Source organism: Lathyrus oleraceus, chromosome 6, assembly GCF_024323335.1.
Source record: "Lathyrus oleraceus cultivar Zhongwan6 chromosome 6, CAAS_Psat_ZW6_1.0, whole genome shotgun sequence".
In the NCBI taxonomy this organism is placed as follows: Eukaryota; Viridiplantae; Streptophyta; class Magnoliopsida; order Fabales; family Fabaceae; genus Lathyrus; species Lathyrus oleraceus.
The window spans coordinates 94,183,018-94,206,630 of NC_066584.1; the positions used below are offsets into that span (position 1 = coordinate 94,183,018).

General features: G+C 33.4%; 1 protein-coding gene and 1 pseudogene across 1 annotated transcript; one reads left to right on the top strand and one right to left on the bottom strand.

Annotated features, from left to right (window-relative positions):
- Nucleotides 1–2,135: 2,135 nt before the first annotated feature.
- Nucleotides 2,136–6,192, top strand: LOC127091722 (ras-related protein RABE1a-like; annotated as a pseudogene).
- A 12,816-nt stretch (nt 6,193–19,008) lies between these two features.
- Nucleotides 19,009–22,176, bottom strand: LOC127096959 (WAT1-related protein At2g37460). Its single transcript, XM_051035484.1, has 7 exons — nt 21,917–22,176; nt 21,579–21,641; nt 21,367–21,483; nt 19,983–20,217; nt 19,747–19,908; nt 19,507–19,658; nt 19,009–19,426 (listed from the first exon to the last, which is right to left on the bottom strand). Exons 1-7 carry the CDS (start codon nt 22,114–22,116, stop codon nt 19,264–19,266), a joined length of 1,092 nt encoding a protein of 363 aa, XP_050891441.1. The 5' UTR covers nt 22,117–22,176; the 3' UTR covers nt 19,009–19,263.
- Between the last annotated feature and the right edge of the window lie 1,437 nt (nt 22,177–23,613).

Sequence of the window (23,613 nt, forward strand, 5' to 3'; positions counted from 1 at the left end):
CATTTTACATGTTTATGTTTATTCCTTCCTTTTTTTGTTTCTCTCCTTCCAACGTCCTCTATTGTTTCGCTCATGCTTAACGACTCTTCCAAACCCAAATTTTATGTGAACATGTTGTCTAACCTCAAGCCTTTATGTAAGATCCAAAAATTCAACTTTTCATTTACCCATTTCAGTTCTACAACTTCTATAGGGAACCTTATAGTCTATTCCCTCAAGGTCTCATTCTTCCTTTATATTATGAAATTGAGCATTACCATTGTTTTAAATGGATGTTTTTGACAAGTTAAAGGAGATGTGAACTCTTTGAAAAGTGCCTTACAAGAGCTGATACAATTGTCCTCCATACCTCTGAACCAAGTCATAATAGCTCCCTTTAATGTGAGAAATAAAATCTTTCACTTTACTATGATCTTGGCTTGATGGTAGTCTAAAACGGTGTCCACATGCTTAACATGTCCACCAGGGTCCTTAATGAATTCATACATCTTCAACTTTGAGGGCTTCTACAAAGACATGGGGATGTAGCATTTAGTGATTCTCTTTGTGAACAAGTTTTATCGAAGAAGAGTGACAAACTATTAAGGAGAATTCAACATTTCCCTTATTCGCGGGTTGTGGGAAGAATGAGGCCTTCTTGGACGATGGCCAACATGAGGCATATGACTGCTACCTCCATCATCAAAGTCATGTAGATGATAAGGATTTTCACTAAGAGGAGATAATTGCCTCCTTAGTAGTTCTTGAATTCTTGATGGTCACCAACTGGTGCTGGAAAACGTATTCATCATAATACCTTTGAATTCGTTGCGATCTCAACATGAATCTTTTCCCGTACTGCTTATATGCGGATGAGCCTTGCGTTTTATTGTTGCATCAGGTTGAAGATGTTTAACATATGATCGTTTGTGCTTGGAGCACCGAACATGGCTTGAGAGTGTTGAAAGAAGTGCATTAGTGGAGTAACCTAAATACATGGAGGATAAACCTCTGGATGCGGTGGGAGAATATGAGCATGTTGTTGAGAAATTTAAAGATGCGACTAGGGTTCCTGAACTTGTCGTGGAGAAGGAAGAATCTCCTATAGCGATGGATTCTGGCTAGTGATTCGTCTAAAGGTTGAGGAACTAATACCTAATGCTAAGAATTCGTTGTTGAATGAATCTTACTTACGAATATTGTCAAGAGTTGACATAACACTTTCTTGAATGATCTTGATTTAAGATCGGTGACAACAAGTTACTTTGAATTAGCTATCAGAGATACAACAAAAATTAGTTATGGGTACAAGATTGAAAATATTTGAGAGAATAAAAGAAAATTGATTTCCATAGACGGCATCACTGTCTTGAACTAGAGTAGAGAATGTCTGGTTCGACGATGAAGCCCACCATAGAAGATTTTCGATGCGACTGAGAAGGTTCTTTACTCCTGTCCTAAACTTGAGTAGAGAATGACTAAATTTTAGTGACGAAGAACATCGTAAAAGGTTTTCGATGCGGCTGAGATAGTTCTTCCATCCTCTCCTAAACTGGAATAAAGAATGACTGGTTCAAGGATGAAGATAATTGTAGAAGGTTTTTGGTGCACTTGAGATGACTCTCTAGTGGACATAGAGGGTACATTCCAAAAAATATTAGCATTGTCGCGCTTCAAGTTATTAAGAAAATAAGGTGAAATTTTACAAGTGTGAGTTGAATTGAACCCGGACGTGACTTAGTGTCACACTTATATATATAAAAGATGATTATAACTAGATTGTTCAATGTAGAGTATGAGTGACCGTTGAAAAGAGACCATGTGTCTCCCATAGAAAGAAATGCGTGCTCATGTGGGATGCAGTGTGAGAGATGTCCACATGGTAATAAACATTTTGAAGAGATTGAACCTATTTAAATTAAGACATCTTGAAAACAATTAACATATCAAAATAGATAGTATATAATATAACTTAATGGATAATTTATTAGAAAATGATATACTTAATGATTAATTTATTGGTAATTTCACAAAATAATTAAAAATTAAATTAAATTAAGTATAAATTAACAGAAAAACTAAAATACTTAACAAAAATTCACAATCGAGATATTTTATTTGTTTCAAATATTTCAAAGTTGTAAATATCTTGCCCTACAAATTTGAGGACAATTCTAAACTTAAAAAGAAACTTTTAAACGTAATTGAGTCTAGAAAAACACATTTCAACGCCCGACCACAAAGCTCTCCGATCTCCATTTCCTTTTCAGATCTCGACCTTCTTCTCTTCCGCATCTTCCATTTTCCATTTTCGCTCACTTCATAGCTCATCCCACTCCACTCTCCATTTTTTCTTTTCAATAAAATCACATTATTTAATTTTCACTTAAAAAAAAACTCATCTCAATCAATTTCTTACTCCTCTCAAGCACAGCAACCATCGTGGATCAGATCAGGTTTTTCAATTTTCGCGATGGCTGCTCCTCCTGCAAGAGCTCGATCCGATTACGATTATCTCATAAAGCTTCTTCTCATCGGTGATAGCGGTACTTATTTTCTTTTTCTAGTTCCTCGGATTCGCTTCGATTTGATCCGTTCCGTGATTGTTGATCTTATTATGCAAGTCTATAAATTGTTTATTTAAATTTATTCTGCTAAATATTTGTTTATGTCTGAAGATTTGTGTTTAACCGTTTCAGAGCTTATTAGGTTTTATGATTTTCAATTGTAAATTAGGTTTTAGTGTATTCTTACAAGTTTTACTGTAATGAATGGAGGTAGTACCTAGTTTTTGTTAAATTGCTTAATTAAACGTGCTTGTGTATAAGCTGTTCATTTAAGCTATACGCTGTTTTCATATAATTATCTTGGAGTGGAGAGCTTATGGAAATAAGTTGAAAATAATTTATGGGCAGTCACAAGCTGTTTTTATAGCTCTTCCAAGAATTATCTCATAAGTGCTTATGGTAGTAGATAAGTTCAAATAATCTTATACAATATCTCCTTTCTTTCTCCACTTTATTATGATAATAATAATAATAATAAGAATTATTATTAATGTATGGGATGTATCTTATTGGGTTTCGTTTGTATTACATTACATTATGTTTTCAAATTGGCAGGTGTGGGTAAAAGTTGCCTTCTATTGCGTTTCTCAGATGGTTCATTTACAACAAGTTTTATCACAACCATTGGGTATGTGTTTTTGTATGAACCTACTAATTTTAAGTTTTCTTTGTTCTTCTTTCGCCTCTTTTGCGAGGAGATGGTCATGTACTTACTAGAATGTTTTATTTTTCGTCAGCATTGATTTCAAAATAAGGACAATAGAGCTTGATGGTAAGCGAATCAAATTGCAAATATGGGACACAGCTGGTCAAGAGCGGTTTCGAACCATTACAACTGGTTAGTTTTATTTATTGAAATTGATTTGTTTTGTTCTCTAACCCTCCCGATGTAACAAATAATTAGTGAGAGCTCAATTGTGGCTCTTTATATTCAACTTACAAACACTTCTTATGTAATGGGTGCTTGTCATAATATTATTCAATTGCTAGTTATCTATTGATGCTTTGTTCTTGTGCATTGGATAGGAACCACTATAAATATTAACTAGTATATTTCAATATTATATTTATTTATTGATTGACGCAAATAGATTTCACCTTTTTCTCTAACTTGATAAACCGTTTTATCGAAAACCATCCTGTTTTGATTTAGATTTGAACTTCCATTTGCCAGATCAAATGTATAACATACTTGATATGACTGGTGGTCTATTAATAGACCTTGTAAGATTTCCCACTGTTTGAGACAATATCTTTTTTACTAGATTGTTTGGGCTGGATCTCTTCATTAGATTGGTTTGGACTTTATCATAAAGTTCGGGATATTATCAGACCTGTGAAGTAGTTGGATTTCCAGTGTTGTGCCTGCTGATTATAACCTTACATGTGATTGGGGTTTAGTTCTACTATATGAAGCCTGCAGTGTTGTCGATGGCGGAAAGCCAAAATCCCGCAATACCAGCCGCTTTGCGGCGCCGTTATAGCGGGCGGAGTATGGCAGAAAAACCCATAATATTGGCCAATATTTACCATTGCGGCGAGTCCAAAAACTGCCATTTATATCTGACATAGCGTCCGTGGCGCCGCTTTTTGATAACACTGGAAGCCTGTAGACTTGATACAACATGAGCACAATACGACACAGATATGGGAAATTCTTGAAAAATGAAGATATGATATGGCCTTAATTCATTACACAAATTTATAAAATTCTACATACTTTATTATTTTACACAAATCAATGCAATAATGTTTGTTAAGAAACATTGATGTTTTTTCATTAATATATAACTATTATTTGCATATGATGATCACAACTGTTTTTTTTAAACAACCAATGTTAGTATTGTTAGTTTTATGTTAGGAGTGGGGGTCGATTCCTCAACCTTCTTATCACTCCTCTCCTTCCAAAAAAATTCTTGTGACCATTGTCCATTATAAAAAAGCATAGAAATATATCTTTCTCTTACCCATATCAAAATTTTATTATTTTCATTGTAACATGTCATAAATATATTGTTTTTCCCTAATTGTTGTCAAAATGTCAGCAAAGTTCCACTACTATTTAAATAAGTCTTAGACCTATGAAGCACATACGCTGACATAGACACCAAACATTGTGACACAACTAGAGTCCAACATATAAGACACCGGGATGCCACATACTTTTTATATTTGATATAAGTCTATATTCTAATGTGATTATATATTGTAAGTTGTTGCTCTGATTGTCAACATCAGTATATATTATGATATCGACCGACAACCATCACTACTTCAAACACAATTTCTAGTCTGACAATGTGTTTAACCTTTTTCTTTTGTGCAGCTTATTACCGTGGAGCAATGGGCATTTTGCTTGTGTATGATGTCACTGATGAGTCGTCTTTTAACAGTATGTTCTCCTTCCTCCTCTTGGTTTTAGTTTTGTGCTATGCCTCTTTTATTATTTCCTCCACATTTCTTAATCTCCTATAATACGTGTTTTCCTTATACCCACATCCATTAGTGGATCAAGTATTTTTGGTAGTAAATTCTACTTCTCAACTTTGTATTTTGGGGAGATTCCAGTGCTTAGATGTGTATTAAGATGCAACTGACTGCTAGATTTGTTTCATCTCATATCCAGACATCAAGAATTGGATTCGCAACATTGAGCAGCATGCTTCTGACAATGTCAACAAGATATTAGTTGGGAACAAGGCTGACATGGATGAAAGCAAAAGGGTTTGCCCCACACACTCACTCTTTGTCCATCCTTTTGGTTATGCATGTACACGTATCTCCTGTGATTACTATGCTACACTTGATGCTGGAAATTATTCTCCTTAGGCTGTTCCAACTTCGAAGGGTCAAGCTCTGGCAGATGAATATGGTATCAAGTTTTTCGAAACTGTAAGCAGCACTTATTACTCTTGTTTGAAAAGCATTCCGAAATTGCTGTGCTGTTTTTAATGCCGAGATTATGCTTATGCAGAGTGCAAAAACTAATATGAATGTGGATGAGGTTTTCTTTTCAATAGCCCGGGACATCAAACAAAGACTTGCAGAAACTGACTCAAAGACTGAGGTTTATATTTTGACCTTTCTCTAGTTATGATAGATCGATCAATTATCTTGCAAATTGCCACAGTTTATATTTGCTTCATTTTATTATTTATTTGAAGTTAATGCAAGACTATTGCTTGATATTGCTAGTTATCTTTTTTAGACTATTATTGAAGTGCGTTTTGATTGAATAAAAAAATCCATACCAGATTTAATTGCCTCGTCGCCTTCGCACTAATTTTTTGTTTGGTTCTTTGCAGCCCCAAACACTCAAGATTAACCAACCAGACCAAGGAGCCGGGTCTGCTCAAGCCACACAAAAATCTGCTTGCTGTGGTTCTTAGGGGCAGCTGTAGCAACACATTTGACCAAAGAATTTAATTTGGTCAATGACTTTCATCAGTGCTTGTATTGTTCTTTTCTTATTTTACAGTTGCTACTTATTGGGTGTGAATGGTAGATCCTTCCTATGTTGGGAAATTAATCATATATCTATTTATTGCTGTATCTGTATCTGTATCTGTTTTTTCTTTCTTTCTTTTTTCAGGAACCTGACTATTGCATAATCTTTGCTAAAACCAAGAACATCGTTCGCCTACTTGGTGCTCCAATATATCTTAGTGGTACTATGAATCAAACTTTCTACAATTGATTTGATGTTTCTTTGCTTAAATTTATAATCTGAACAAATACTTGGATATATTATAGGTATGTTTAATTTTGTTCAATCTCTAATTAAGCCATATGTCATTTCTTCATACTTCTCAAAACACATTGTTTTTCACTTATAATCTGTATGATGAATTGAATTAAATAACTTTGCTATTCACAAGCTGTTTTGAGTTTAGTTCGACGAATGACCAGTCTAGATTAGTCGATGATTAAAGAAAACACAAGATGGAGGGTTAAATTGTATTTACTTGTCAGCTTTCCTTTCTGTAGCAAATACTTGAATATGATCAAGAAAACACAAGATGGAGGATTAAATTGTATTTTGTTTTTTGTTGCAAACCTACAAAGAATGGAGGACGTAAGATGAAAGCATTGTTAACATGCTAATGCAAGTGTCACACACAATGTTACCAGTTCCAGATTTGTTATGCACTGTTTAGTTGTTTCAAAAAGATTTTGCAATAGCTTATGAAACTTTTAGTACTCTACAAACCCAAGTTAGTATGCTTAAATATGAAATATGTGTAAATTAAAGCAAGGATATAAAGAAGCAACCATATGAATACAATGATTTGCTATTTAGTAGAACTATTGTATGCTAAAATATTAAGTTGAGGGGATTACATCAAGATTATATGCTCAAATTTTTAGGGGAATACTCTTTCCACTCTTACATATACATACCACACTCTTGAAAATTTGAAATAGCCATTCATGCATTCGGAGACGCATATCTGAATGCATCCAAAATTATATCAAATATTTTATTTTCTGAGTTTCACCTAGTTAAAAAAAAACATGGCTCGGAGATGGATCTTCGAATAATCCTTCGAATAATTTTAGATCATTACCATTGGCCAAACATCATAACTTTTTAAGGTCAATATATATTAAAGTAAAAGCAAAGTAAAATCAAAGTAAAATGAAGTTATATTAAAGTTAAATGAAAGTAAAAAGTCATACATTAATTCAAAAAATCAAGATCATACATAACATTTGTCCGAAAATATTAAAAAGTAATACATCCAAACACTAACTAATGGGTATGTCTAATCGTCTGCCTCCTGCTTAGTATGAATGACACAACATGCTGTGTAACTCGACAACCATGCGCTCTACGAGGACAATTGGGGATTGTCATCCTTAAAGAATCCTGACTCTATGAATGCTTTACTCATCTTCGTAACACGACGATAAACCGTCGTCACGCTCTCTGCCTGCTCATCCTGAACCTTAAGTACCTCTTTGTTAGCTGGTCTAGGTGGTCCTCCAAGAGCGTCTAGTGTCATGATAGGGTGTGACACCCTATAGAACCATGCCATGTAGCCATCAACAACAATCCAATGTACAAGAGCTATCTCCTTGCGATATTTCTCTGGTACCAGGCGACTCTCGAAATCATCCAATATCGCATTTAGATATCTGCGGCACACACCTGATGTGTCTGGCGATAACCCTTGCATGGGCAGAAGCAAACGTCATCTAGTACCATACAGTCAAAAGAGACTCTAAATGGATCCACCGCATCGTTTACTCTCTACGGAACAAAATCGGCTGCATGTGGTCAGTCCTCATTGCAGGCAGGCGCAACTTCCCACCCGGTGAGGCGAGGGAAGTGGGAGATGATTCATCCCTACAAATGATTCAGATACAATATTAATAACAAGTGTAACAAATGAATTATGAAATTAGTAACAAGAAATGATTCATATATAATATTAGTAAAAATAAATCATCGTAAGAAGCGTGCATCCCATTCATCTACTTTGTCTTCCAAAGATAACTCTCGTCCATCTTCGAGTACAAGTAGACCAAACAAGCGACCTCCTATTGTACTCGTGAATCGTAGTCAGGTCGATGAAGTATTTAAGATAGACCACGTCAACATAGGTTGCATTTTTGTCCACAAACATGGACGTGCCAACCAAGAACAAGAGGTAACACCTCAATACGCAATGTCGGTGGTACTCAACCTGCATATCATCGCCTACAACATCCAGGGCCCTTACAAATGGTCTTGATAAATCTTTTCCAAAAAACTAAACTATGCATGAGCATACAAGCATGAGACTTCAGACGCTCAAGCACACATGCAAGAGACTTCTTAAATTCTAACTTACAGTTAAGAGGTTGTGAAAAACTACACTTATGCAAGAGACTTCTTAAATTCTAACTTACAGTTAAGAGGTTGTGAAAAACTACACTTGATATACAATCGGAGGTGTAGACAAAACAGAACACAAAAAGACTCTTTAAGACTTAAGAATTTCTAAGATGTACAAGTGTTAAGAAATTCTAAGTTAAACTTGTTCTTTTGATTTGACAGAGTAATAACTCTTTCACAATCCACACTACTACGAAGAACACATATAATGACGGTTGTGAAACATATATAATGTTGGTTGCACGTCCGTTGTTAGAAAATGGGTGATTGTATGTATACTAGTTTCCACAACGGGCTTGTGATCGTGATTATAAGCTAGGTAGCGCACTACTAATAACAACGGGTAAAAAAGACAATCGTTGTGAAATAATTTATAGGTCCTTGGTTCGAATCCCAACAACGCCACTCTTTCCTTTTAGCATTTCATCATAGTTAATTGTTCCAACCGTGATGGTAAGTGTAAGAGTTTGTTATAAAATGTGGGATTACTTGTTTTTCCCGCCCCTTATTAACCATATACAACCATTCAAATAGATTTTTGAGATAATAATATGAAAAATTAAATTATTCTTGAAAAACAACTTAAACGGTCCAAAGTTTTTTAAATTGCATGCATTTTGTAATTCATGATTTCTTCGTTAACCCATATAATTTGATTCAATCCCAAACTCTTCAAAGTAAAGATGATGAATGAATGTCTTTGAATTAAATTCTACGGGCTAAAGAGGAAATAATGAATTACAAGATGCATGCAATTCGAAAAACATTGGATCGTATAAGTTGTTTTTCAAGATAATTTAATGTTTCTTATTATTACCTCAAACATCAATTTAAATGAATGCAAGTTCGATGAGGGGTTAGTGAAACAATCAATCACATATGATATACCAAACTCACTAACAACACAAACTCACAAAATTTAATTAATATAGATTGAGAGAACTTGATAACTAATTGTTCCTGGAAATTTAAGACAAACTTGTAAAATGTAAGGAGAATGAAACTGAGGAGAAAACTGCAAACTTGTAAAAAAGTAGCATGTTAATATAAACTAACAGTACATTGTAATACGTTTTTTTTACCAATATACAAAAACTTATCAATAACAACAACCAACAACCAACAACCAACAACAAATCTTCATCTTTTCAGTCTTAATGCCTAGTTGATTTATTGTCGTTATCAAGGTCTTCATAGTTCTCAAGGTCTTCATCTGATTCAGAATCAGTTGCATCCAGATTCATTAGGTCATTCATAATAGCCTCTACATTCTTCATCTTTTTAGGGTTAAGATTCTTGAAAAGAATATTTTTATAGCTTGTTCCACCAGACGGTTCAACAACACTAATGCGATCCCTAACAGCTCCAGCTTCCTTAGCTTTGTTCTACCATAACTCCACCATATCAATAATCCCCTTTGTAACCTGAATCTCGTGGATAAGTTTGTTGCTCCCACTATTCATGTTGAGAGAAGGATCTGAAATATGAGAGAAGGATCTGAAATCTGAACAAGAAGAAAAATCCTTTTTCAAAATAACATACAACAACAACATAAAAAAACCCATAAACTCTCGAATAAGAAGAAAATCATGTAAAACTCTTGTGAAACATAACATCAACATACACGAAAATGAGAGAACAATGAAGAAGAAGAATATCTTTATGTATGAAGCGAGAGCTAATGACAAAAAAGAAGAGAGAAAATGAGTGCTAGGGTTTTGCTGTGATAGATACGACGATACTGTCAAGAAGCGAGAACCCATTCACTTATATATGGGTAAACAATTTCACCATGGTCGTATTCAAAAATTGTGATAAAATGTAATGACTTTCACAATGGTTGATATTAACAACCGTGAAGATATGTATTTTAATTTTAATTTATATATTATAACTATAAGGACAACACTCATTGTAACGAAAAATTAGAAATTTATTGGAGCTGAGATCCGAACCCTATCACTCCATAAATGTATAATCACAGTTAATTGGTTTGACCGTAGTGCAATGTTTTTTCGTAAATATTAAAAAATAAAGCGCATCCAAAAATGAGATATTACAACGGTTAACGGTCAGACCATTGTAATTAGTGTGACGAAAGGTCTATTTTGTAGTAGTGTCATCTGGTTGCTCCATGTAAATTTCTTCATGTAGATCACCGTAAAGGAAATCCGTCTTCACGTCCATTTATGCTACTTCCAAATCAAGACTAGCGGCTAGCCCCAAAACCACTCAAATAGATTGCATAATCACAACCAGAGCAAAAATCTTGCCAAAGTTAACACCTTCGCATTGTTTAAAACCTTTACCACCAAGCGAGTCTTGTATCTTCTTTGAGAAATACACTCACCTTGCTTAATCTGATAAACCCATATATTCTTCAATGCTCTCTTACCATTTGACAACTCACTAACTCAAAGGTATTATTCTCATGAACTGATTGCATTTCATCCTCCATGGCATCAATCCACTTCTTTTTATTCTCATCCTTCAAAACTTCATCAAAGCTTTCGGGTTCTCCACCATCGGTAAGAAATACATACTCGTTCGAGGGGTATCGAATGGAAGGCCCTTTATCACGAGTAAATCTCCTTAAATAATTAGAAGTAACCAATTGCTTAACACTTTCGACCTCTTGATCAACCTCATTTTCAACAACGTCTTCCGTCGTATCACCTACATCAACAACATCATTAGGATTTAAACATTAGTAATATTCAAATCCATACCTTGATTTTCAATTGGAACATCTTCGAAAGTGATAGGGGTAGGAGTAATAGTAGTTGAGTCCGTATCAACCATTTCTTCCTCTTCAAAAATTGTATCTTTATTCTCAACTTTGTCGATGTCCTCAATGGTATAATCCTCCATGAATACGACATCACGATTCCAAATAAGCTTCCGTTGAACCATATCAAAGAATCGATATCCAAACTCATCAATTCCATACCCGACAAACACATTTCTTCGACTTCTCATCTAATTTCGATCTCTCATCCTTCGAAATATGTGAATAAGCCATGCACCCAAACACCAGAAGATGTTTGTAGGAAACATATTTACCACTCCAAACATGATTTGGAACATCAAACTTCAACATAAGACGTTGAATAAGGTTTAAAAGATGTACAACTATGCTCAATGCTTCTCCCCAAAAGTATTTCGAACATTGATGAGAAAGTAAACATTTCACCATTTCCATCAAAATTCTATTCATTCTTTCGGCTAACCCATTCAATTGTGGTATCTTTGGAGGAGACTTTTAATGACGTATACCTTGATCTTGACAATACTTGTCGAAAGGTCCAACACACTCTCCCCTGTTATCTGTTCGGATACACGTGAGCTTTTTCCCCGTTTCTCTTTCAACCAACGCTTGTAATGACTTATAGATATCTAACACTAGATCTTTCGTCTTCAATGTGAACAATGTGAACACTTTTTCTTACCCTCCAAACAATGTGAACACTTTCTCAACTTTGTATCAAAAAAACCATACAACACATTCTTCTTTGCCAAAATACCCAAACCTTTTTCACGCATATGACCCAAACGTTTGTGCCATAATTCAGATGAGCTATCATTGTCACAAGTGTTGATGTAGCACTTCGAAACCCCAAATAGGACGATATACAAGTTTGAATTCCTTTTTCCTTTAGCAACCACCATTAATCATTTCTTTAAGTTCCATTCGTTGGTTGAAAAAATTATTATATCCTTCATTATCCAACATTCCAATGGATAAAGGATTAAATCAAAGTTCTGGAATGTGTTTCACGCTTTTGAGAACTAAAGTAGTCCCATTGCTACTTTCGACATAAATATCTCTTAATTTAATGACATTAGCTTGCCCATTATTTCCCATACGAACAACCCCATAGTCACCGGTCTTGTAAGTTGAAAAAAGATCACATCTCGATTATTTCCCCCACAATGATGACACTCAATATTAGAGAATTGATTAGAGTCTCCTTGTGATTTACCACATGATGTCCCACGATTACCTTAACATCTATTTTGATGCCTCCCCCTCGATTCGGTAACCAACACCTCAGAATGTGAAGAAGAACCTTGTGAATTACGCCTCAACTCCTAATTCAACACACTACTTTTAGCCAAGTCCATCGAGATGGTACCATTCAGAGCGGAGTTAGACAAGGATGTCCTAAAAGTCTCCCAAGAATTAGGAAAAGTACCAAGAAGCCACAAACCTTAAATTTCATCATCAAAAGTAAGATTCATAACCGACAATTGATTTAGAATCCCTTGAAAAGTGTTCAAGTGATCGTCCATTGGTGAACCATCACTATACCTCAATGGCATCAATTGCTTGAACAAGAACAACTTGTTGTTCCCCTTATTTCTTGCATACAACTTCTCAAGTTTATCCAAAGAGAGCGAGCATGAGCCACTGAGCTCACATGATTCAAAATATTATCATCCACCCATTGATGAATGTAACCACAAACTTGTCTATGCAACAAAGCCCATTCTTCATCACTTTTTCCATCGAATTTTTCACTTGAGAAAACCGACAAGTGAAATCATTTAACATAAAGAAAATCTTCCATCTTCCTTTTCTAAACATTATAGTTGGATCTATTCAAACTCACCATCCTAGATATGTTCGTCTCTATCGTCACACAAGCGCAACGACAATTAACAAAAACACACCTAACAACACAATAAATAATCTCTCCATAGTTGGGAGGAAATCCACAAATGCAACATAATAATTCAAAAAATAATCTCTCCATATAACCAAGTGCAACGAAAATTAGCAAAAACACACCAAACAACACAACACAATTTTAGCGTGGAAAAACCTCCGTTAACTAGGAGAAAAAAACCACAAAACACATAAGTCACTTAATATCTCCCCTATAATTAACAATTGGTACAAGCAGGATTCTCTCTAATACTAGTTAGAGACATACGTAAACATCATCAAGATCTACAATCAATCTTGGAATACAAAAAGAATCAAGAGAGACAAATAACCAAAAAACACCAAAATTTTTACACCTCACAGATGGACTTGTCAGACAGACGTAGATTGCTCAGAATCTGATCTCCCCTATTCAGAATGTACCCTTATGAGTGATGAATATTGTGTCAAAGTATCAGAACAATCCAACAGTTGAATTGTGCGCAAACTCTGATCTCATGGAACTGGTCTGTGTTGAATTGGGGCTGCGGGATTCAGTGTGGCTACTAGGGTTTTCACTCTTCTTTTCTTTTGTTGTTTTTCACATTTTAATCCTATTGTTTTTTGTTGGATAATAACAAAGACTTACGCACACAAACTACTAACCCACATTCATTTGAACCACTCTAAATAAGAGGGATTGCCCAAAAATATCTGTCTCAGAAATCAAATGTAAATGAGCGTAGAAAGAAAAAAAATATTAATCCAAACCCATGAATCAATGAAAACTAGAACAAGAAAGTAAATAGAGCCTAATCCTTTCTGTCTAAGAGAAAGTATCGCATAGTTGGATAATAGATGGCACAGTGCACATTAAAATTCTCTTCTAGAATCTTTTTGACTACATAACAAATTCAATTAACTTAAAGAACGATGTTCACCTGCATGGAGTTCGACATATTTACCCCTTGAAATAATTTCTTTTTTTGAAAGTTGAAACCAATCATCTCATAAAGTTTCCCAAGGTTAAATTGTCTTACAAAAGTTAGTTAGGTCATCAAGTTAATGTTAATACAATATTTTCAATTTATTCTCTAATTAATAGTTAATAGATTACAAACCCAGGGAGAATATACAGAAGTGGAAGCCTGGCGGTTCATAATAGGGCCATGACTTTCCTCATTACTTCATAACTCAATTGATTGCTTTCTTTTCAACTGCAATTTCCACTGGTTGCATAAGATTACTTGAACATAGATGTTAAAAACTCATATTTATGTGTTATTTACATCTCCTTTTTGGAAACATATTAGGTTTGTTTGAATTTTAAAATTGAATTGGCTCGAGATTAGCTACAACTTTAACTATGAATTAGGTTTGAATTTTTATATGTTTAAATATGATGTTGTTATTAGCCACGTGACATGTCATGTCAGCATCTTTACCACGTGTACGCATAATCATTAATTTTTTTTATATGACGTGTTACATTAGTTTCAATTGACGAACGTTGATTGAAGGACAAAAGTGTAGACGAAAAACATTAAGAATATTATTATTGGATGAAATTTTTTGAAAGGATTAAAATTAAATTATGATATATTCATAGGGATAAAAAAACATATTATAAATAACATGTTTATGTTTTGACATTGTGATTCTACTTAGCTAGTTACTGATATGCATATGGCTTTAGAATTAATCTAAGACTATAAGTGTGAGATTGATTAGTAATTTTTTTTTGTTCTATTTATAAAAAAAAATTATTTTTTAAAATCAATTGAATGATTAATGTACTTAGATAATTTACACATAAGATACATTGTCTATGCAATAAATTTAAAAAGTATAATTTTTCTAATAAATAAGACAAGAGGAAGTATTAGATTAGTGGTTTATCTCCTTAGAAGTAAAGGTGTTTAATGTTCATCTATTTTGTAATATGATGATGCATTCTTTTTGTCGGGGGCTTCAGAGCACATGATTTGGTGGAATTTATACAACTCTTTCATAACAGGTGAATAATGTTATAAGTTATAATTCGATGTTCTAATTGAGAGTTAGCATTCGACTAGATCGAAGGAGCTAGTCGAAGTTGTAGTAGTCAGCTGTATTTGACAGAGTCGAATACAACACATAATAGTGTCGAAATGTATCTTGTGATTTTGTATTTTATGTTTTGGACTTGGGCCGGGTTGTATAATTTGGCATGTGCAACAAGTATTCTAGGAAGAAAGTTGATATGAAGGAGGTGCACTGTTACAACTATCAAGGATTTAATCACTATGCTCGAGACTGTCGAAGAAAGAAGGAAGCACGAGTGAAAGATAATGATGAAGTGCAATATGTACATGTTGAAGATAATGATTCTGATGATGTGATACTCATGGCTAACACTCAGTTGAACACTGAGCAAACTAACATGTGGTACCTGGATTCAGGATGCAGTAACCACACGACTGGCAAGAAAACCTGGTTCACCAAGCTAGATGAATCAGTCGAGAAAGTGATAAAGTTTACAGATGGAAGACACATCACATCAGGTGAAAAAGGATATATTTTTGTTGTCAGGAAGGATGGTCAAAAAACCCGCATTATTGATGTGTTGTATGTACCATCGATGACAAGTAACTTGATAAGTATATGCCAATTACTTGCAAAAGGGTAGAACATGAAGATATAAAAGAATCATAGAAAGGTGTATCATAGTGATGGCATGCTGATTCTAAAGGCATCCTTGGTAGACAACAAAACCTTCAAAGTAGAGATCAACCCAGTTGATCACAAGTGTCTTGCCTTGACTGTAGAGGAAGGCAAGAACTGGATATGGCATCATAGGTATGGACATTTAAACTTCAGAAGTTTAGGTATGCTCAACCAGAAGAAGATGGTGTATGGCTTACCTCAAGTGACGGAACCAAGTCACGTGTGTGAGGAATGTTGCAAAGCAAAACAAGCTAGGAAAGCATTCAGGCATGACTTTCCAATGAGGTCGAATAATAAGCTAGAGTTAGTTCAGTCTGATGTATGTGGAGCATTTGAAGGGATGTCGAATGAAGGTAACTACTACTTCCTAAACTTTATATATGAATTCACTAGATATACGTGGATTTATCTTATTGAAAGGAAGGGTGAAGTATTCACACAATTCAAGAAGTTCAAATTGCATGTCGAAAAGAAAAGTGGATGCAAGTTGAAGAAATTGAGAACTGGTGGTGGTGGTGAATACATTTCTCAAGAATTTGCTAGATTTTGCAATGAGGAAGGTATAAAGCATGAGATCATTGAACCCTATACACCTTAGCATAATAGCGTAACTGAGAGGAAGAATCAAAGTATACTGAATATGACTGGAAGCATGTTGAAAGCTAAAGATATGCCAAAACGATTTTAGGTTGAATCAACTTCAATAACAATATACATTCTAAATAGATGTTCAACCAAGAAGATCGTCGAGAAGACTCCTTATGAGGCTTGGATAGGTGTAAAGCCGAATGTTAGTCATCTTAGAGTGTTTGGATTGATGTGCTTCAGGCATGTACCTGGACAATTGAGGAAGAAACTAGATGATCAAAGTCAGACTATGATGCTCATAGGTTATCATTCGATTGGTGCATATAAGTTGTATTCACTAAAGGATGATAAACTAGTGATCAATCGAGATGTTCTAGTGGATGAAAACAAATGGTGGGATTGGAGTCAAGGATCAGTTCAACATGATTCAGATACATTCACAATTGTGTTTGAAGAAGATCAATAAACTGAAGTCCTAACAAATCAAAATGAAGAACCACCTAAGCAAAATATTAGAAGATCGACTAGAGTAAGAACTGAGTCGACAAGGCTAGCTGAATATGAGACATTTCTAGATCAAGTAGTTGATGCAGATGGTGACTTAATAGAAGAAGCGACAATGATGGCTAAAGCAGAACCAATAAATTGGATCAAGCCATGAACGATTCAAATTGGTTAGCCACCATGAAAGAAGAACTCAAGGCAATCGAGAAGAATAAGACCTGGGAGCTTGTCGAAAGGCTAGTCAAGAAACCAATTGATGTGAAGTGGGTTTACAAGCTGAAATGAAGACCGAGTGGAAAAATCGCCAAGCATAAGAAGAGGCTAATAGCAAGAGGTTTTCTGCAAACACCTGGTCTTGATTTCGATGAAGTCTACACACCTGTTGCAAGGCCGGAGACAATCAAAATTGTTGTGTCAACAACATCATACAGAGGGTGGAAGATACATCAGTTGGATGTAAAATCAACATTTCTGAATGAACCTTTAAAAGAACAAGTCTATGTCATCCAACGACTAGGATTCTAAATCAAAGGGGAGAATTCGAAGGTGTACAAATTAAGGAAAACTCTCTATGGTTTGAAGCCAACTCCAAGAGCTTGGAATAAGAGAATAAATGGCTTCTTGATATAAGTAGGTTTCATGAAATGTGTCTTTCAACATGGAGTGTATGTCAATGATGAAGATAGGGTCATTTGAATCATCATATAAGCATGTATCTAAATTATTTTTTGATTATAGGTGCAGATGAAATCAAGATAAGATAAGTCAAGTCGAAGCTGATGCAAGAGTTTGAAATGTCTGACCTAGGGACTTTGTCATATTTCTTAGGGGTGGAGTTCAAAGACACGTGTGAAAGAGTGTTCCTGCACTAAAAGAAGTATGACCAAGATATCTTGAAGAGATTCAAGATGAGCAACTGCAATGCAGCTGCTACGCCATTAGAAACTGGATCAAAGTTGAGGAAGGAGACAAATGATAAGTTTGTAAGTGAGACACTATACAAACAAATCATTGGATCCTTGAGGTATCTCTACAATAGTAGGCCAGACATTTGTCAAAGTGTCGGATTGTTAAGTAGCTTTATAGAGAAACCCCAAGAATGTCATCTCGCAATAGTTAAGAGGGTGTTGAGATACATAAAGGTTATGATTGATCATGGTGTGTTGATGCCGAGGCAGACGAAGACCATCATAGATGCAAAAGTATATGACTACACTAATTCAGATTTCAGTGGAGATTAAGACGAAAAGAAGAGTATTGTAGGATACATATTCATGATTGAAGGCGCTCCAATCTCATGGAGCTCAAAGGAGCAAAGCATTGTGGCTTTGTCATCGTGTTAAGCTGAGTATGTGGTTGCATCATATGCAACATGACAAACAGCATGGATAAAGATGTTGTTTGAAGAGCTCAAGTTAATGGAACATATGAAAAGGAAGCTGTTTGTTGACAACAAGTCAACTATCAACTTGGAAAATCATCCAGTGTGTCAAGGTCGAAGTAAGCATATAGAGAGAATATATCATTTTCTGAGGGATCAAGTCAACAAAGGAAAACTTGAAACCGAGCATTGCAAGACAGGAGTGCAACTAGCTGATATACTCACCAAACCCCTGAAGAAAGTCAGGTTCGACGAGTTGAAGAGAAACATCAGGATGAGAGGTCTTGAGAACATGAATTAGATGATGGGTTAGAAGTTGTAATTTAATGTTCTGATTGAGAGCTAGCATTCGACTAGGTTGAAGCAGCTAGTCGAAGTTGTAGTAGTCAACTGTATTCGACAGAGTCGAATACAACACATAATAGTGTCAAAATGTATCTTGTGATTTTGTATTTTACGTTTTTGGCTTGGGCCGGTTTGTATAGTTTGGATATGAGCTTTAATTATCTATATAAAGAGTCTTGTATGAGTAAACTAATAACCTCAGGCAATCTGAATTTTCATAACTCAGATTTTCTTCTTCTCCGTCTTTCTTGAAAACTCTTCTTCCAACTTACTTTGTTTCATATTATAATTTGAGTTGAAGTACTCCTAATAATTCCTTTAATTTTTTTTTTATAAAATAAATCTCTTATTTTTTCTCCTTCAAACTCACATCCAAAGCATAGTGAAATTCACATACAGAACTTAGTGAATGAAAAATTGAATTGTATTATTATATTAAATTTCTGTGACATCACCATGTTAATAATATATTGCAATTGGTAATATAAAATATTTACAAAGTTTCAAAACACACTTTGGGAGTTTTGATATTTACTTATTCAAACGCCCTACAACATGTTAAAAATCTCTACCCAAGCAGACCACAATTTAAAGATAAAAAACAATATGGACGCATGGAAGATACATAATTGCTCAAATGCCAATGATTTCAGTTCCAAAGTTAACGAATAATGATGACTTCATGAGTGCAATTTTCACCTGCAGTTTGCTTAGGTGATTCAACAGGCTCTTCAATAATGGCTTCCGACGAGTTATCATAATCTTTGCTTTTTCCCCACACAACAAGGTATAAACCCAAACAAATGATAAATGCACCTATTGCCCTGCAATATTATCCAGATTCTATTATTTCATCTTCATCAATCAAAAAATTCTACGAGAATTACCGAATATTAATGATTACCTTCCGAGAAACATTTGTTCCGCGAGAAGAAAATATCCAAAGATAGCTACAATCACCATACTAAAAGGATTAAATGTCGTGACAAAAACCGGACCTCTTGTTTTCATCACGACTCCTTGCAGATAATAACTTAGGCCCGAGCAGAATAGACCCTGTATATAAAAATTTATAAAATTAAATTTTTATGTATATTTTTTTATTATTATAAGTTCTATAGTTTGGTTGGATAGATAATCTTACTGTGTAAATAGTAGACAGCAATCTCATATCCCATTTTATGGACCAAACTGAAGGATGACCCCATTCCATAACTGAAGCTACAGCTGCACCTTCAATGGTGCCCATGAGACATATCCATGAGGAAAGAGAAAGTGGTGCAGGGTATGTTTGTAGGGTAATAGCCTAAGAAAGACATAAAGTTGTGTTATTTCATTGCTATCATATCATTGTTGTCTTTATGTGCATAATAAACTCACTTGAAGATTAAAAAAACAAGCCCAACTAATGCATCCTATTGAGATCAACACTCCTCCAGCTATTGCATGTTGACTAGTTACAGCACCACTATCATGGTTGTGACTTTTGTTTCCAAATGCCTCTAAAAGTATTGGGCCTTTAACTAGTGACATCATCATGGCACCTGCGACGGTTGTTATAGTACCCAGCACCTTTGCCTGACTTCGTATACTTTTTATGTTTATCTTCTCAAGCCTATCCACAATATAAAATAAGAGTTGTGTTCTTGAAATATCAAAATATAGATATCATATTAAGGATCACAAATGAGTCTATCCGTCCCCTTTAAATTGTCTCACAAATATTTATATATAAAAAAAACAGAATGGAATTGATATAGATGAGAGTAGGGATGATAAATGGGTATGTCCGTCCCGTTTAAATCCATCATGCAAAAGTATGTAAAAAATGGGGTGGGGCGGGACATGGTTGAGGTTGTGGGCCTAATATCTAGGCCTATCCCGTAAAAAAATGAGAATGAGATGAAAAAAATCCACGGACACTATATTTTTTAAGTCTAAAAACATAAACGTATATGTAAATACTCGTTCCTGCAAAAGTCTGCGTAAAAAACGAGATGAAGCAGAATGGACACATTAGAGGATAAATGTCTAAATCCTTACTCTGCTCCACACTAAAGTGTAGACAAAACGGACATGTCTAACGGACCGACCCCATTTTAGTCTCTTCAAAAGGAAAGAGAGAAAGCATAGCTACACAGACACTCCATCTCTAAAGCTTAAAAGTTATAAAAATTTATATTAATATTCTCAACTGAAATAAAAAAAAATAGAATGACAAATTAAAGAATCCAAATCTAAAATTTTGATTTTTTCAACTAAAATACGGATAAAACAAACAATGATAGACCAATCCGTTTTACCATCCGGTATCATATGTGACATTAGGTTTTTCTTTACCTCTTTATTTTATTTTTTCTAAAATTCACACTTATTTTAAAATAAACTTATGAAAACCGGATTGTAAAATAATACACCATTTGATCACTATTGTAAATAATAATTTTTTTAAAGTTTATTGAATAATTGATATATATGATATATAATTATGATCAGATATACCATTTATTTAATAAATCTAAATTTTTTTATTATTCTTTATAATATAATAGTGATTAGAAAATGTATTTTCTCTTATATTATTTATAAAAAAAAAAAATTATTTTTAAAGTTTATTGAATAATCAATATATTTAAATTGAAAAGTTGATTATTCAATAAATTTAAATAATCATTTTTTTCTTATAAAAAAATAAAAAACAATATCGATTTTTAGTGTAGAATAACGTGCAAAGAATGCATATTTTATAAATTCAAGTAATTACCTAAGAATGACAGCCAATATAAAAGTAAAAGCAGGAAGCATATTGGTCATGGCAGCTGCAAAGGTTGCTGTTGTGTATTTCATTCCCAAAAAGTACAAGTTTTGATCAATAACTGGCCTGTCATAGACAAATTAACATAAATTAAGTGAAAACGTGTTTCATTAATTGATTAACCATTGTATTTAATTAAAAATATCTAATTTAATCATTACTCTAGCAAGCTCAGCACCAATATTTTTATGAAGATTGAAACGGTCATTTTCGTCCTCACTTTCCTGTTAAATAAAAAAATAAAACACAATACAATTAAAACCCCAATTACAAATTATGATAAAATATAGATAATGAATATAAAAAAAAATAATCTTGTCTAAAAATCATTTAGATATTAATTTTAGATAATTTTTAAAAAATATTTGTTTATTTAAAGAAAGTTATTTAAAACAAGTTCTCATTTGAATAAATTTCTTAACCATTACTAGTAATAATTAAGAGATGAAAATATATTTTTTTCTTGATTCTAAATACAAAGAGAGAGAAAGAATTGTACTTTTCAAAATAGAGTGCAAAAGGGATAATGACAATGAATGCAACAGTATGACGATAGACAACAAAAACATAGTTGCTCATTCCTTTATTCAATGCAGCTTTTGATAAAACATCCATAACTGCATAACCTAATTGCAAAAACAAAACAGCTATGAATGGTTTTGCTTTTTCAATCCATGTTTCTGTCTTTTGGTTTTCCATTATCTTCTTATGCTCCTCCAACTACCTTAAATTGTCTCTTCATACAAGAATGAATGGAATTGCATAATGTTCGAGCCTCTTATTTATATTGGAGCCTGACGTCAAACTTTAGAGTATTTGCTAGTCACCTACTTCACAGTTCTTAGGGAATAATTCAATGTTTTGATTTTAATGATAAAACTAATATCATTTGTATTGATATTGTAAAAGAATAATTATTTTGAGAAAAAAAAATACAAATGAGACGCTTTAAATAAGTGTAATCAATTGGTTTAAGATTTAATTCTTGACAATAATATTTATTTATATTTTTGTATTAATGTAAATAAATTATTAATACTTATAAATTAATAATTAAAAAAATATCTATATTAAATTTTACATATAATAATGCTTACTTAAAGCATTTTTCATTTACTTATTTACTTATCTTCGTAAAATCGTCTGCATGTGTTTGTTTCATAGGTTCAAATTTTATTATCGGAAGTGTATGTGGTTGAAAATCATATTTTCAGAGTTTTATTAAATTATATCTCGAATATCTTTTATTTTTGAAAATATGATTTACTTATGAACTTTTATTTTTTATTCTTAGGTAAAAGAGTGATATTTTTACTGTTTTCTTAAAAAAAATATAATAAATATACTTAAATATTATTTAAAGAGTGAAAATAAGAGAAAATTATATATGTATAAAAAAATATATACACTTATTATATTTCATTGGAAAATAATAAAAAACATCTAAATCTTATTTTTATTTTAACTTTTTTTTTTTATATTTTTTAAAATTAAATTAACTATATTTTTATAAATATCTCAAAATACTCAAATACCTATCAAACACATAGGCAGGAATAAAATTTCTAATAATATTCCAAAGAAAAATATCCCCGGAACTACGAATCTAATCCTTTAAACAAATTAAGGATATAGGAAATGCTTTATTACTTTATTTCACAAAAGTAAATTGAGTTTTGTTTTAAGGAAAGTAATCAGTGTTACAACGTAAAATCACATAAGTGGAGTTACTTTTTTTTGATTACTCCATAAGTGGGGTATTAATGTTTAAGGAGTGTCGACTTTTAATTATTGTTATTTTTTAAATATTAAGGTGAGACCTAGATTGCTTTGTAAAGAACATGGTTACTTAACCCATTTGACATATATTCTAATCAAGTTACAACATCATATTTTAATAGAGAATACACTCTAAGTGTAAAATACACTAATGTTATTCAATTAAAATTAATTATTTTGATACATAAGTATTAGAATTAAAAATAAAATAATATATTATAGTTAAATTATTTTAATAAGTATTTTTTGTTAAGAGTTTCTTAGTAATTCAAATGTTGTAATCGATTAACAAGAGTGTGAAATCGATTACATGTGTCAAAATCAGTCAAATACGTTAAAGAAAAGTGATTATGACGTTGGTGTAACCGGTTACGCATTCGCAGTAACCGATTACCAATGTTAGTTAATTCCTATTTT